Here is a 17,017-nt window from a genome sequence, read left to right as displayed (position 1 = left end):
AAAAAAAGAAAGTTAAATTTTGCTGCATTTATGACACTTCGCACTATCGAATATATTCCTAAAAAATATATAACTTTTTTTTTCTTGCATGTTCCACCAACACACTTTTATTCCGGTTCCACTCGCTAAGAACGGTTTTCAGCCAGCCACAGCCGTATAAGAAGCTCGTTGATATCGTTGTGTCGCTGTCGTTTGTGCGTGGTTGTATCGTTGTTATTTCACGTAGTTGTTGTCCGGAAAATGCGGCCTCATGTAAATATTTTGCCACAGGAGGTAACTTAAGAGAGCTCAAGCGTCATCTCTGTGCAACTCGAGTGTGCGTCGCGTAAGCGATTTCTTTGATTGGTGGTCGGTTCCGTAAGGTACGTCGTCATTTGCTATTCGTTCATAATCCAGTTCAACCACTGATGGTTTGAACATCAACTTGCTATCTCCTAGGTGGGTATACCACAGCTGTTTTTACTGGCTTGTAGCCTTATCTAGGTGTTTTTGCGAGTGAGTAAATGTCTGGTACAGTGTGCGATTTGTCCGCATGTAGTTCACTAACCTTAATTGCTCGTGAATATCATATTGGACTTCCGAATCATCGTTCTCGTATGTATCTCGGCACATGATGCTTCTGAGCCTTCGGGAGCAATTTTAATGCTTCTACTCTAACTTAACGTCTGTAACGTATTTATATAGCTCACACATGTCAGTAAATCATCCGGTATCTGTTACGTTGCTGGCTTTATGAACGCCATAACTTATGCCCGGAAGATTTACGTTTATGCTGTTGCTCTGCAAATATTTATTTTCAGACCGCCAGCATGGGTGACGTGGAAATTGAGAACTTTGAAATTACTGACTGGGACATCGCCAACGAATTCAACATCAACAGAGTTCGGCGGCGACCTACAAAAAATCAGCAAATATACGGTATGTTCTGCCAACTACCTTTGCATGTTATCCGTTCCCGTTGAAATAGATTCATGTGGTTACAATTATCTCGACCTAATTTCACAGAGAGCTTGTTTGTTTGTATATTTGTTTTCTCATTAAGGGTCCCATGTGGTCGAAATTAATCTGGAGTTTCTGCAGTTTGTCACTCTTCAAAACCCACTTGCACAGCTTCAGGCAGTAAAACCCCTGGTAATATGCCTTATAGTTTTTCGCTCGCCAGGCTGCTTTCATTTCAACTAGAACCTGCAGTGAGTAGATGACAGGTGTGTGGCTGTAACTTATGAAGGTGGGCAGAATTTTATTGCACTACCGTTACTTAACCTCATGTATTTTTAAATGACTCACGTGGGCCACTTTATGATTAGTGAGATTTTTAGGTGACATTTTTGTGCCATTTTGCAGTGTTGCAAGAAAGGCAAGTTTCAATTTGCATAGGTACTCGAGGCATTCTTATTTCTATCTCACTTTTCCACACAATATTCCTCAAGGCTAAAGTATATAACAGCTGTTTCTTACCAGTGCTCACCTATGGGGCAAAAATGAAAGGGGGTAGTAGTAGAAAGGGGTAGTTAGTAATTTAGTAATTGAAGACACACTGACTCATGGAAAGGAAAATGGCGTGTGTAACACTAGGAGACAGGAAGTGAGTAGGGTGGGTCAGGAAAGAAATCCACGTTAAGGGCACTCTACTTTAAATCAAAAGACAAAATGGGCATAGGCAGGGCATGTAATACAAAGTAACATGACCAATAGTAGTCGAGGGCAATTGAGTGGATTCTAAGCTAAGGCAAGCATAGCAGGAGGTTTTAAAAAGTTGGCTGGGAGGGCAAGATGTTAGGTCCTGTGGCTGCCAGTATTCCACATGATATGTACGGACAGGAAAAGCAGTAATATTTTGCAAGCAGTGCATAGTTGCTTGCTGTCAGTATCTGCTGCTGTAACTGCCTAGAAAACTGACAGGTTAAAATGAAATTGCTCTTTGTCAGACTCCTCTCCTTTTTTTTTTATTTTTCTTGTTTCAGTATCAGGAATGTCAAGTGGAGGGTAGCTGCTCGTAGTCTAGCATATTTGTAAAAGAGTGATTTTTTATTTATTTAGCGTCACTCATTGCTGATGTTTTGCAGCAGTGACTCTTGAAATCAGGTACCAGGCTCTGTTTTATGCATATCTCGTTCAAAATCACTCACTGAACCCCCGGGCTCACTTCCAGGTGTGTGGGCTGATGATGAAGATGATGGCGACGAACGTCCGAGCTTCCAGTCCTCCAAGAAGCACAAGGATTTCTCTGCCCCGATCAGCTTTGTCAGTGGTGGTGTGCGCCAAGTTGGAAAGCAGGAAGAGGAGGAGAAAGAAGGCAGTGAAGAGGAAGTGAGCGCATGCATTTTCCAATTGTACCCAGCACTACATGAGTGATACTAAGCTGTAATTAATGCTTCCTAGTCAACTTTCATTTCTAAATATATATATATTTTCATTTTTTTTATTTGGGGGGGATGAGGAGCATCTAAGTGCTTATGTACTCTTCAAGGGTTTCTTGTATGGGACACAATCATGCTCTGTGTAACTTGTGCTTGAATGAATGGAGTTAATTTTTCGTGATAGTTTGAGTGCTTTCATGAATGGGCCGCTTGACATGTTCAGGCAAACTTTTGGCAGAGAAAAGGACTTTTACCTGATTACATACAAATATGAAACGCAAGCTGTTAATTTGATGGATTGTCACTTCATTTGCCTTTGAGGAAAACAAATTCAACGCTGCTCAGTTGAAGCAAGTGGTAAATGAGTACATCATAATGATCACTGAGGAATCAAAGGCAACAAATATAACTAGCATCCACCATTTGATGGTAAATTGTTTTGGTCTTTAAATGGCACTACACCTTATGGGTATCCCCTTAACCATTAAAGGGCTCCTTTCAACACCTTGCGAGCGTAGTACTATGTGAATTCATTGACTTGCTAGATTGTGTTGTGGTGATGCTGAGAAGAATAATGCACTTCTATGCGCTGCGTAAAACCCATAATCGCACTGAAAAGTTGGCAAGACCTTTCCTGCAAACTTGAAATTTGCGCCCCTCCCCATGTTACTTACGCATCTGCGTATGTATGTTAATGAATGGCTTTTATATTGTTGTAGGCATGTTGTTGGAGTTTGTCTGGAAGCAAATTTCAGGCATACTGCATTATGACGCCAGTAGAATGCTGTAATTAGAAGATATTCGCATTTTTACGCCTGGCCAGATTTTTCACATTATGTTACCCACACAAAGGCTTAAGGAACAGGGGGGATATGCAGGCAGTGTAGTACAGCAGTGGCTTTCATGGCATTGCCTATGAAGTACAAAATGAGGCATAACGCTTTAACAATCTTTTCTGTTTTGCTTCTTTGTTTCCCTTTTTATTTTTTTCTGGCACACTCATTTTATGCCACTGCTCACCTACAGACTCGACTCCGTTTCGTTTCAGCGTTCGTCAAGCAGCGAGGAAGAAGTTCGTGTTCCAGCGAAGTCCAAAAAGATGGGCTTTGCGGGCGGCGGTCGCGGTGGTGTCGCTCACGGCCTGCTAGGTTCCCAGGGGTAAGTATTTGTCATCTTGTCATAAGATTTTATAACGTCATTGAGGCATTAGTCTAGGAGACCCACCTTCTCCATGAAGCTGGTATCCCAATTTGTATAGACATAGATTTTGTATGCAATTATCTGTAAAAAGTGTTTGTATGCAAAAGTGCTGATATGGCCAACCTCTTGTATGAAACACACTAAAAGAGTGTGTTGCTATGTTAGCGTCACACAGCTATGTTTTTGCAAGTGAAAGTTTTATGGCAGTATTGATGTTGATAACTGGTGTGCTTTAATGCTTTAACCGCGTTGATGTAGTAGCCACACATGGTAACTTCTGAGCAGCTCTTAGCAGTTTGTTGGACCAGTGTAGCTGGCACAGGAGCATGTGAGACATTAAGTTTTGGGTCACTTAGCACTCTGCCCACTGTTTTTGATCGTGCTTGTTTGTTTGTTTTTTTCTTTTTTAAGGGGGGACATGGCTCTTAAAATTATTTTTCCAATTTTTTACCAAATTTGATAAAACATGGTATTCTGATTTCAAATATGTAATTACTTTTCCAATTGGCCAATTACTTCAAGTGGTAATGACATTAATTATTCATAATTTGTGGAAACAATGAAAAAATAACCACACTACAAAAGATTTGCTTGGACACTTTGCTAGATACTAGAAATGTTGGAAGCACTCTTTTGTTATAACAAATATTAGCGACGTTATAGCAGTTCGAAGTTTTAAATTTTACTCTAAATCAGACAGGAGGGCACCCATATTTGGAACAGTGAACTTTAAACTGCTATAACATCGCTAATATTTGTTATATCAAAAAAATGCTCCTAACATTTTATACATAATGAGTGCAAAAAAATGTTTGACTGACTTCATCTTGCTCGCAAGTCCCAGGTTCTGTGGCATGTCGGTAGGTAGACCAGATTTTGTGCTGCTGGCATTTATTGTGGTTCCTGTTTGTCCAACGTGACAGAGATAGTTTATGCATATATTACTGGTTACCATAACTTTCTTGGTCGAAGACTCTAGTGTTTACATATTTTACTTATTTTTATGCACATTAATCATGTGTAGTTGCATATTGTCAGTGATAGCTTGAAAACAGCCCCTATGTTGGAAACAGCGGGTTCTTGTAGCCAGTCTTAAAGCAAATGGGCGCTTCTGGTATCGGTAGACTTGGCCGTACAATTTCATTTCTCATTGTTTTATTAACTTCAAAACTAATAAATGTCACCAGATGTGCTGAGAGAGTAATGTTAACCAGGGTTCTTAGTGGGAACGGGCTGTTTTGTGTATCGAATGTGTCGCTTTCGGGCAACTTGCCTTGCAGTGTTTTGACTGTCACTTGTGCTCTCTCTCTTCTCTCTCTTTTCAGTGGCATCGGCAACTGGGAGCGACACACGAAGGGTATTGGAGCTAAGTTACTCCTTCAGGTGTGAGATTGATCAATTGATTTTTGTGGAATGCTCGTCGTCGAGCGAAGCCCTATGCTTACCCCTGTTCTTGCCCTCCCTCCGAGTGGCAAGCCTGGAATTTTAGATGGAGCAATGGCCATTCAGATTGATGACCTAGCTTTTGCGGAGCAGTTGTGAAGAAGAGGCATTCAATTTCAGCCTCCTCTTGTTTGCTAAATGATAAGTGCGCAGACAAGACAGGTCGAATAAAACGTTTCACTTGTATGACATGCAGAAAGAATTTTGTAATTATTCGTGAGAATTGTTTTCTTTCTGTGGCATATGATCATCAAGCAGCTTTTGTTTCCTCTGTCTCTCTGTCTGTCTAAATGCTGAGTGGTTGGCTTAGCCACACAACTATTGGAGCGAAAGATTATTGGCTTTAGATCAGGTTAAAAAATTGTGAAGCGAGTCGGTTTTTTTTTCTTTCTTTTTTTTTTGCATTAGATTAAAATAGCAGCAGTGCCATGAATGCTGGCAAGGAAGTCTGCAAGACGCAGTTTCTCTGGTCCTGTGTACAAAAGCATCTTTGTATCTCGGAACTGTGATTGGTACTGATCTTTCAAGCTGACGAATTTAGATTTAATTGTTTGCTGCTTAGTGCCATGAGTGAATTTCTGTCCGGTTTTATTCGAGCAGTTAAAAAGTCGCTCATTCTAAGACCATTGCAAACATGTAAGAAGCACGCGAGGAGGTACAGTTCACAGTACCAAAGTGGCAGTAAGTGGGAGTGCGAATACTGATTACCCCATAATTTCTGTTGGAAATCCTTAGCAGTAGTAGAACTTTTCAATGGTCTAAATCATGCGCGGTCTTTGAATAAATAAATGCGCTAAGAAAGACGAACATGGGAAAAGAGGCGATATGGCAGAAGCTTCTGTCCGGTTGTCTCTCTCTCTGCGTTTGATTTTTTTTAGTGCACATATATTTCACACTTAGCAGCATGTCATTTGTCACAAAGGGGCTTTAATTACAACATGAAATACATGCACTGGTAGAAATAATTATGTAAGCTGTATTAATGAAGGGCAAATAATTGTAGGCAGAAAACATTGTGTGAAAAATTGCTCCTTCATGAGAAAATGCAGCAGTGTTATGTAATGAGAGATCAAGGCAGACAGACATTCCAGGTTTGTGACGTCCCTGTGAATAATATGCAAGCAATTGAAGCAGGGGCTGACTTTATTCGAGAACTCATTATATGCATCTGTGGTTTTAAGGGAAAAGTGAGGTTTTAAAATTATAGTTCACCATGGCTCCCCTCACTTAGGTATTGATAGTCAAACTCTTCCTTGAACAGATTTTAATTTTTTTTTGCATGATGGCGTAAGGGCTTAGTGTTACAGAAAACCCGGTGGAAATGCTCGCAAGATCAACACTGAAGAACCTTAAACAGTCTGAACAATTGATGGAAATGTCCAAATAGAGCAAATTTTTGAGGTGGTTTCTGTAACATAGACAAACAAGAAGAGAAAAATAAATTGAGGTTAGTTTGGCCACGTATTGAAAGTCAAACCCAGTCTCTTTGGTTTTGAGATGTGGTTGTTAGAAGGGGACATAGTGAATGGGTTGTGGTCTGTCTTGAAGCCAGATACCAATCGATGCTGACTTTTATTAAAAGGTAGTGATTACACCTCAAAAGGGAAATTGCCATCGGAAGCAAATGCTTTTGTGGATAAAAAAAAAAAATGAACATGCCAAAACAAGTGATTGTTCGGGGGGCAATCGCACGATGAGGAGGTGGTAGTGAATGACAAGCAGGAAGGGCGACGATAGGTCTTAGGCAGAACTTAAGTTGTCATGTTTTTTTTTTTTCCAGCTTTGTCCTTGCAGGTTTTTTGTGCATAGTGATATTGTAGCGCAAAACAGACAAGAACCACGAGAGGACCGAACAACACGAGCGCTTCTCGTGTTTCTTGTCTGTTTTGCGCTGCAATATCGCTATGTTCATGCACCAACAAGCCCAAAAGGCTATATTTTTTGTGCACTTGTTTTGTTTTGATATACGTGGCATGATATTATAATCTCATAGTTATTTTCTAATTGACCATCTGTCCAGCTCAGCCAAAAGCAAGGTTGTATTAGATGTAGACGTTTTTTTTTTCAGCTTCATTTTGGTACAAAAACTTAATTTGCAAATTTTTTTTCTTCTTACGAAAACAGTAATTTTCTGCCAGTGCTTTTTGTAATGAAGTAGGCCTTTCTATAGCTGTCTCACCTATCATTGCTTTCAATGGATCATTGCTTTCATCAGAAACTGCAGCTTAAAACTTGTAAGTTTGGTTTAGTTCGGAAGTCATTCGTGATGACAGAGGACTTTTGCTTTAAAGCACATTTTTTCCCCCCTTCTTTCAGATGGGCTACCAGCCGGGTAGAGGTCTTGGCCGGGACCTTCAGGGCATCTCAGCCCCAATAGAAGCGAAGGTCCGCAAGGGCAAGGGAGCCATCGGTCTCTACGGTCCTGAGACTGCAGGGCCTAAGTTGTTTGCAACCGAAGGAACTGCGGAAGAGTCCATAGGCCGCAAAGCAGCCCAGACTGAGCTGAACCAGTGGCGAAAGCGCAAGGTAAGGTGGACTTTGCAATGACCGGCTGCAAAGACTGGCTTTATGTGTCCACGCAAAGTTCATACAGGCTATGGGATTCGAGGCTATGCAAAGTTTGTGACCAGTCGGCATCTGTAAATAGATATCGACTCATATATGCTGGGTGATTTCTTTTACTGTTTGTAGATTAGTATTTCAAAACTGTTGAGAGATACCTTGTGGTGGTGGTTCGCATGTGTGGGATATACATCAGGGCTGACATTGTGCATTGTGCAAAACCGAAGACGTGTCAGTGTTTCTGTCAACTGCGTATGAAGATATAGAAAACAAAATCACCACCCTCAGGATTGGTATTTTGGCCTGTCTACAGTGAATGAAAATACTTTGGTATTTCTATCAACAGCTAATGGAAATACAGTTGTGCCTCGTTAATATGACCCCCGTTAATATGGACGACTGAAATTATGAACAGTTATTTTTCTAGGGACCAAACGTTTTCCATGCATTTTTGTCTCACTAATATGGAAACTTGCTGTCTGGACAATGGACAAGGAGAAAATGCACAAATACCATTAGGGTCCATGTATTTTTGTTGTGTTAACATGGCCAGTCATGAAAACCAAATCGTCACACTGCTTCAAAGATAATTTCTATTCTAGATTTTTAGCATAGAGCCAATGACTGATTGATTGCCCTTTTCGCTTGTGGTTTCTTATTTCACACTGCGAAGTTGCACAGTCAATGCATGTTACGATTTTTTCTCTGACAGCACTCTGACAGCAGCTTGCACCTTAAAATCGCTGGCCTACATTATGCTTTAAAGCAGACCTTATTCTTAGTGTTTTTTTCTTTTCTTTTTTTCAGAAAAAAATTTTGATTCGTTATTACGGACGACTTGCTTTATGGAGAGCTTTATGCAGAAACCGAAGTGGTCCATATTAACAAGGCACGACTGTATTTAGGTATTTGTATCAACAGCGAATGGAAATACTTAGGTATTTAATGAATTAAATTTCCAGAGAGTTCTTCCTTCTTTTTAAGCCTCTGTTGAGGTTTGCTGGCTGGCATATTTCCACCTTGCAGGAGGGTGAGAAGAAGGTTACCTATGTCTATAAGACAATTGAAGAGGTCAAGTCTGAAGGAGTGTACAAGAAACCATCGACAGGGCCGCAGAGCAAGCTCAGCAAGGTCAAAGTCATCGACATGACTGGGCCGGAACAACGAGTGCTGTCTGGTACGGGAACTGATTTATGGTGTACAGCGATAGTTTGAAGTGGTATCTCCCTTGTAGCAACTGGAAGTGGGCTGGTGTGAACATTTGAGCAAGTAGTAAAACATCAAATATTGACTTTGATGGGAACAATATTTTAAACCTGCAATAATTGCCTAGATTCTGGAATGCTTGGTGAATGGTTTCATTGTATTAATAAATAAATACATTTTTGCTGTTGTGTTTTTTTTTTGCTTATTATTAATTTGTGGCCTTTGTACTTTTTTTTTTCTTGATATTTGTACTTACCTATTTTCTGTATGCTCACCCTGCGAAAATCCCTTCCTGGGATTGCAGTATTAATAAATAAATAAAATTGATAATATTGTCATCATTATCACTTAAAGGGACAGAACACTGGCCAAAATATGTCATGAGGTTATGGTGGAAATGAAAAGACCTTGCCTCAGATAGTCAGGCCGAGCACTATAATATCAAAGAAAAGAAGCTTCACCATTTTAATTTGCCATTGAAAATCTCATAAAAACAACTTGCGAAGAAACCCCATTACTTTCACTGTAGAACCCCACGTGACTGCATCTCAGCAAAATATCGCTGATTTTCGTAAGTGTACCCTGTTCTTTTTTCTTCTTGAGTGCTTGTCATAATTTAATATATTTTGCACTCTGTCCAGTGCATCCTTAAAAGAGAGTCCCTAATCACTTCAAATTTGGTTTTAACAGAAAACCCACTGTTCACCTAATCCCGCCATAAGTTCATTATCAACTAGTTACGAAAAGTGCGCATGTCTAGGGTTGCCTAATTGTGTTCCTTTGTTTGTTTTGCTCACAGGCTACCATGAACTCCACCAGCAACATTCCAGGCCTGACGAGCGCGAAGAGATTGAGCTCAAGCGTGCTGTTGGCTCACACTTCTCAGTGCCGGAGCTGACCAACAACTTGGAGCTCCTGGTTGACATGACGGAGCAAAGGATAGTGCAAAACGACCGTGAGGCGAAGTACGAGGAAGACCGCACTGTCAACCTTCAGCACGAGCTGGAACGCCTCGAAGAGCTCATCACAGCCGAGGAGAAACAAGAGCGGAGACTGGGCAAGCTCAGTGAGATTGTCCAAACGTGAGTTGATTAAAGCAAGGTCCTTCCTTGGGTTAGTCATTATGGTCGGTTTAAAACACAGTTGTGCAAGCACCTTTGTGCTCGCGCAAGGGAGACGGAATACTAGTATCGGGCTAATGAAAAGGCACTGTCCACTCCAAATGTTAATTGGGTTGGTTCTTATTGGCAGTTGCAATTTATTTATTGCTTTGTTTAAATAGGATTGCTGTTTGCATTTGCGTTAAGATGTTGAAACTGTTCTTGCAAGAGCCGCAGAAGGAAACGGGCATTTTGCTTTTTTTGTCAAGCTGTGAAATACCAGACTTTATGCAACACATCACCGTGCTTATTTCGGAAAAAATATGCAGATAACACGAGAGGACAAGGTAGTTTAGAAAACCCACCATTTGGATTTCTGTTTACAAAATATGAACAGGAAACAAACAAGGCAGTAATCTAGGGAGGACGAGTATGTACAGTTGACTTCCTCTAAGACGAACTCTGTTAGATGAATTCTTTAATGAGAGGGGGGGGGGGGGACAGTTCGAGACTGTTCATTGGTTTCCCATAGGACTTGGTGTGAGAAAAATTTGCTTTAGGCTAACCTCTTCGCATGGTCTTCATTATGATAAACTTCCACAACGATGGTACTCACGAGACATCAGTGCAGCAATGTTTGTTTATTTACAGAATACCTGCGTTGCCTCGAAGGCATTATCGCAGGGGAGACACTTTGAATACAATGTGTTATTTTGACTCTGCAAAGCAATGATTAACAATAAACAGGGTTAACAAAGTAAAACAAAACAGTCACATAAAGTTTTAAGTAGGCCATTAATTTATTCCCACAAGCACTGTCGAGAAAAAGGGGGAAAAAAGGCTCAACTTTTTTCTGTGTAAGAAAGCCCACTTCATAAAATGGCTTCTGCATGCCATTGTGAAGAACTCTGGGAAAGCTGTCTTGTAGGAGCACGCTTTCTTGGAGGAGGGTGCGAGGGAGATCTGTTGGGTAGAATGAAACTGCAGTGGAACCTCGTTATGGTAAACTCGGATTGAGCAAAAACTCGGATATAATTAAGTGAGCGTGCTGTCTTTCTTTTTTTTCTAGTAAAAACATCTTTAGTAAAAAAGTGGTTATAGACTTTTAAAAACGTCTAGTCTTGGCGTCCTCGTGGATTAATGACATCCGGGTAATCTAGCATCAAGACTCAAAAATGTTTTAATATTTAGGCATCAGCCGATGAAAACAATACACCTGGTACAAAATTGTCTCAAAATGGTGCATCCTTAAGGAGCAGTATTTGCTCAGTTGTACACCTTGGAGTGGCAGAGACAAAAAAAAAAAAAAAAAAAGCAATTTGCACTGCTCTGTTTTGCTTACAGCCATGAACAAGCTGCACAAGCAAGTACTGTTTTTTACTTAAAGCAGCTTCGAGCTGTTTTAGATCTAAAAGCACATTCGGAAACAAGAGACAGAGTTGTGTAGTAAGTGGCAGTATTCATTCACCTTGCTTTAATTAAGTTATTTGTTTATTTATTTATTCGGCATACCTACATTGCCTTTCAAAGCAAAGCTTTCAAGAAGCATGGCTTCTTTGAAAGAGTGTACTGTACACAGCTGTTTTACAAGAGGTGCAGTACTGAAAAAATGTTGCTATGCAAACGGAAGGTGGCAATTTAGAAGTGTGCACTTCTTTCATCTCTGTGGGGGGCACCGCTGCCCGTTTACTTCAAGCGGGACTCATACAGAATATAACTGCGCAAAGAACGGGGACAAAACACGGAAGGAAGAAGCACGGGCGCTTCTTCCTTCTTCCGTGTTTCATCCCCGTTCTTTGCGCTGTTATATTTGTTATGCAGTACCAACTAGCCCCACATCTTACACTTGGGACTCGTAAAGCCAATCAGTTTGTCTACAGCATCGTGAACCTCTGATCTCTCTCTCACCCTCTGAAAATGGCAGGATGGTCGACCGAAGCCAAGAGGACCATGTGGAGCCCCTTACCTTGGAGGAGTGCGCAGTGATGTTTCAGACATTGCAGGACGAATACTATGAGGAGTACAAGATGTATGCACTCTCAGACCTGGCCATCACTCTGGTGTGCCCCATGGTGAGCGCCTTATTCTTGATCTTTAAAACCTCGCCACGACCGCAGGAGCTATGCAAGCTGAGCGCTTCCCGGCGAGGATGTGCATCATGTTATTTCACAACAGAAATGCAGCAATGTTGAGATGTAGCAATTAGAAAGGTATATTTTGTATTATTACTTTTTTATAGTCTTAAAGGGAGTTTTTCTTCTTAACGTGAATGGGCTGAGTTTGCTTTGAGAGATGAAACAATGTTGGTGTTTGCTAAAAAAAAAAAGAAAAGCGTCCTTTTTTTTTTTCGTTTTGTGTGTGTGTGTGTGTGTGTGTGTGTGTGTGTGTGTGTGTGTGTGTGTGTGTGTGTGTGTGTGTGTGTGTGTGTGTGTGTGTGTGTGTGTGTGTGTGTGTGTGTGTGCGCGCGTGCGTGCGTGCGCGCGCGCGCGCGTTTGACAATTGCAATGTCCTTGTGTGGGCTTTCGCTGCAAGGCTTGCTTTCTTATCAAGAAGTCTCGTTACCAGATGACACTCGCAGTTTTTGTCGAAATGAAAAGAACCAGGCTCCTCTCTTTACGGCGCATTCACAATTGCCAGTCACGAACGCTTTGCAGGGAGGGAGGGAGATGAATGGTGCAAACCCAGTCATGCTCGACGAACAAAGGCGCTGGACAATCTTCACACCATTCATCCTCCATTTCACATATAAGGAGTTGGTATTCAAGCATTGTACTCTTCCGACTTCTCTTCCTCAGTCATATTTAAGTCAACTGGAGATATTCTTAGTTTACCTAGAAATGAGAACTCCCCTCTGCTCATTTTTCTTCGAATAATGCGAGGGTGGCATGTGGGAACGAGACCTTTCGGTTGGAAAACAAGCTTTGCAGAGAAGCTGCCTTTGGTGCATGCAGAGTAATTAGTTAATTAGTTACAGCAAATAGACCTTTCCAGTAATTCTGCCGCGCCACCAAGCAGCCGCACAATGCCCCCTGGGAAAGCAGAGCGCTACCGCGCTCGTGTCTCTCCGACTTTGCTGGTTCTCAGGCGTACTTTTTTCTGCCATCTCGGCGTCCTTGCTGCGCTGCTGCTTCCCGCTCTTTTCTTTTAATTACACTGTGTCCACCGTTCCTTTGCATCTAGTTGTACAGTTAGGGGTTGCGTTCTAAATCCACGGGTCATCAGCCGACACAAAGAAGTCCAGCGTTCACCCACTGCAGCTCCCCGTGGCGGTGCGTGCATGCGCAGTGCGGAAACAACCCTTCTCCTCTCCGCTATCTCCACGTCGACGCATGCATCTGGAGCCCAGCGGCACCCTATGAGCACCCCAGCGATGACTGGAGCAGCTTGTTGTCATGGTTACGGCGTGTGTCACGCACGGCGATCTTGGCTTTACATGGCGTAGTGAAGCTTTCCTTTCAAAAGTCGTGAAAAAATTGCATAAAAACTAGCAGTTAACTATCAAAACAATCAGGGGCTTGCTGCATTTTGCAAGGAAGCACCAACAACGCACACGAGAATACGCGCGACGGCAGAAAGCAGCGGCACAGCACGGCAACACGTTTGCCAGCAGCCGACGCTGGTGGTGATCGCTCCGTTCTCCCATCATGCTTTGTGCAGATCCGCCAGGGGATGGCGTGGCGCTGCGATTTGTGGAAAGGTTTATCAAGTCAATCAGGCATCAGATATGGCTTGTCACCTGCGGCAGGATGACATTCAAGTGAAATGAGTTGTTTGATTCAGTTCAATTGTCGATTGGTGCCAGATGTAGAAAATAGACATTAACTTGAAGAAAACCGTACACATGCCTTTTTCAAGACATGTTCAAATGCCTAACTTTTCTTTCTCTATTGACGGTGTGTTGATGAAAACAGTGTATAAATTTAAATACCTGAGTGTAATCCTTACATCAGATTTATCTTGGAACAAACATGTTGATTACACAGTATCGAAAAGGGCAAAGATGCTTGGGTTTCTGCATCATAACTTTAAAACCGTTCGCCATTCTCTGAAAGAAAGACTATTTCTCGAATGTTCGCTCCGTTTTAGAGTATGTGTGCACGGTGTGGGATCCTGACACGGCAACATTAAGAACAAAGCTTTAACTTGTCCAGAACTGAGCTGCCCATTTTGTTTTAGGTAATTTTAGTAGGAATCTAAGCATTACAAGTGCTAAGCAAAGCTTGGGATGGCAAGAGTTGAGTCATAGAAGAAAATGCCTCATAATATTTTTCACAATTGCACTGGTATTAGCAGATTAAATTACCTTCAGCCCCCAAGCTATGTATCGCAAAGAAGAGACCACCTGAAAAAGATCCGACCATTTCAATGCAAAACTAATTATTCTTTCCCAGAACATTGGAGGAGTGGAATGATTTGCCAGTTTCTGTGGCTTCTGTTTTATGTAATGACGATTTCTTTTTAGTGCTAAGCGCTTAAGGTTTTATTTGCTTTGTAGTCACCTTTCTTTTTATTTATTTTAAAGCAATGTTTAAAAGCTTAGGTGTCCTGTGGGCCGCGATATTGAGGAGAAAAGTGTGCACGATTGTCATGTGTTGTCAAGAGGAACTGTGCCGCATGTGCGGTTTTATTTTGCTTGGATGTATCCCCCCCTACTGTAATGCCTAACGGCGCTGTGGGATTATGAATAAATAAATAAATAAGAAAATGAATGGTTGCACTAGGAAAGAATCTTGGTGGGGAAATATTTTGGGGCATGCATAATTATTAGTTAATTAGAGCCGACTAGGTCAATCAGACACACAAACAAAACAAAACCTTGCTTATCTTCCTTCAGGTGAAGCGGGAGCTGGAGTTGTGGTCTCCGCTCAAGGAGCGGGATGCCCACGTCAGCACGTTCTGCACCTGGAAGAACATACTTGACACGAGCGGGAGCCGGCTCCACGACCACCGCAACTCCCCCGAGGAAGACCCCTACCACCACCTGGTCTGGGAGACATGGATGCCACCTGTGCGCCAAGACGTGCTGTGAGTCGCGCTCCCTCTCCCTGAGACTTAAAGCACAAGATAAGCAACAGAAAGGACTGGGGTCGTTTTATTATTATTATTTTTTTTTTTCAAGCGTTCAGGCTTTGCAGTGTTCATTCAAGGCGTTAGGACAGAGGACGTTCGTGGGGTTGATTGGTTGTTTGTCAGTGACAAAACGACTAGAAGTGTACAAGTATTTGCCCCTGATATTGAATTTCTTTGGTCACATAACACAATAACTCTGACAAATAACACAGCCGAAAGTTAGGTAGCACCAAAAGGAGAGTTGTACAAATATTCAAAATTTTTGAATATTGAAGCAAATAGCAGTATTTGAGAACGGAACATTTTGCAAGTATTTCGAAGCTCTAGAATTCGGGGCAGTAAACATTTGGAGGAAACAGTTTGTAGTCTCATGACACCGCTGACACCGCTGCACGATCACATCGCTCGATGTCGGCAGGCGTCACGCAACAGCGCAGCGGCTGCATCCAAAACTCGGCCTTCGACAGCTGTACGTTTTTGTACCTTGTCAGCGAGCGCATTTTTTGGGGCAAAGCCCAAATGCGAAAGCTAGCACGCTGTGGTGGGAACTGCGCTGTGTCCGAAACATGGAAGGCCCACAAGACAAAGATGACAAAAGAGATACGAATGCTGAACAACCGCTATGATCGAGGCGAGCACTTCATTGGCTTTGGTTTTTGTAGCTGCGGTGCCACTGGAGACAAGCTTCGAAGCACATGTCAGCTTGAACTTTTCAACCTTCAGCGGTTGATATTAAAGGGACACTAAAGAGAAAAAGGAAGTGGGCTTGCATTGATAGAATGCCAGTTTCTGGTCACAAAAAAGCCACTCTTACTGAAAACAGAGCTGTTATAAGGTAGTAAAGAGGAAGAACAGAAATACAGGTATCACCGCCACAGCCGAAATGGCCGAGGCTCGCAACTACAAATCACGTGATGCGCAAGGGATCCCGGAGGCTGACAAATGCGAATTACGTTGACCATTTCAATGCGGTAGTCGGTTTTGTCTCGAATATGATAACATGCTTTTATCACACGTAAACGATGGTGAAACGGCAACGTAAATGTTGCGAGGCATATATAAAAAAATATACTCATTTTGTTCGCTTGTCAGTAGATGCCACTAGTCTCTCAGCTAACACGGTGCTACAGGCGTCCACTTCAGTTTCAGTTATGTTCTGGCTCAGGCACTTCGTGCGTGCTCAGATAGTTTGGTTTGGGCCTGCGACGCCTGAAATATGAGCTCGGAGCAGCAGATGCGCCTACCCTAAGTGCATATCGAATGAAGATCATGACTCGGCATGCACCTGTGAAGTACTCTCTGCTCCCCATGCACCAAAAATCAGGGAGTCTCCTATTGCGTCATAGTGTGCGTCATCCTATCCTACTACATATGTAGTAGGAGAAAACAGTTTGAATTCGACCAGCGGGAACAAAACAAACCTCAACTTCTTATCAATATCTCAGCAATTATTTGATGTTTTGCTGCCGGATATGCGGCGAAAGTGTCACTAAATGCCATTTATTAGATTTTGATAGCATATTTGGGTGTCTTTAGTGTCCCTTTAAGATGACAGAATAAAAGTCACTGACGGTGCATGCGCTCACACCTCCCCGAGACTCATGCTGGCCCGTGCTGTAGTGCGCCTTCATTCGGAGCATCGCTGTGGGAATCTACTCTAGTACACTAGACACTTTATTTAGGCGTACGCAGCGACCGTGCTAGTAGCAGATGCGCATGCGTGGGATGTTGCATATCTCGACGCGTTGTGGAAGTGTACACGCACAGTGAGTGCACTGCGGGATGTGTCGACGAGATGGTGACACGCTGCTCGCCCGCTTCGATGGCTTTGTTTGTCTACGATCGGCCGTCGCAAAGATTGTGCTGGAGATCATGGGTACCGCATCCTCCAGTTCATATTTGAGGGCGTGACACACGTGGCGTGCCACTTTGGACATGTGCGTGATGTTTTCTTTGACGTCTTGGGATTTTTGCATAACAGGCAATTCAGTCCAAAGCTTCTTTTCTAGTAGTGCAACACGAAAGCGCAATCACGCACGCAGAATGGTCACGTGACCGTATGCAACATAAATCGGA

At 42.4% G+C, this 17,017-nt stretch overlaps 1 protein-coding gene across 2 annotated transcripts in view; it reads left to right on the top strand.

Annotated features, from left to right (window-relative positions):
* The first annotated feature begins 155 nt into the window (after positions 1-155).
* The window catches only part of sip1 (septin interacting protein 1), a 32,628-nt gene continuing 15,766 nt past the window's right edge, over positions 156-17,017 (top strand). The window contains exons 1-10 of one of the 2 annotated variants that reach the window (XM_084583689.1): positions 156-362; positions 801-918; positions 2,153-2,310; positions 3,409-3,518; positions 4,886-4,943; positions 7,320-7,529; positions 8,592-8,742; positions 9,571-9,853; positions 11,796-11,943; positions 14,706-14,896. In XM_084583689.1, coding sequence (XP_084439815.1) covers positions 810-918; positions 2,153-2,310; positions 3,409-3,518; positions 4,886-4,943; positions 7,320-7,529; positions 8,592-8,742; positions 9,571-9,853; positions 11,796-11,943; positions 14,706-14,896 — 1,418 coding nt within the window. In that variant the 5' untranslated portion in view covers positions 156-362; positions 801-809. Of the gene's footprint in view, positions 363-800; positions 919-2,152; positions 2,311-3,408; positions 3,519-4,885; positions 4,944-7,319; positions 7,530-8,591; positions 8,743-9,570; positions 9,854-11,795; positions 11,944-14,705; positions 14,897-17,017 lie in introns of those variants that run through there. The other variant, XM_084583690.1, reaches the window with a different exon arrangement.

Source organism: Amblyomma maculatum, chromosome 11, assembly GCF_055883805.1.
Source record: "Amblyomma maculatum isolate TAMU_Amacu chromosome 11, ASM5588380v1, whole genome shotgun sequence".
NCBI lineage: Eukaryota > Metazoa > Arthropoda > Arachnida > Ixodida > Ixodidae > Amblyomma > Amblyomma maculatum.
The sequence above is the reverse complement of the archived record's forward strand: the minus strand, read 5'-3'. Positions and strand labels throughout refer to the sequence as shown.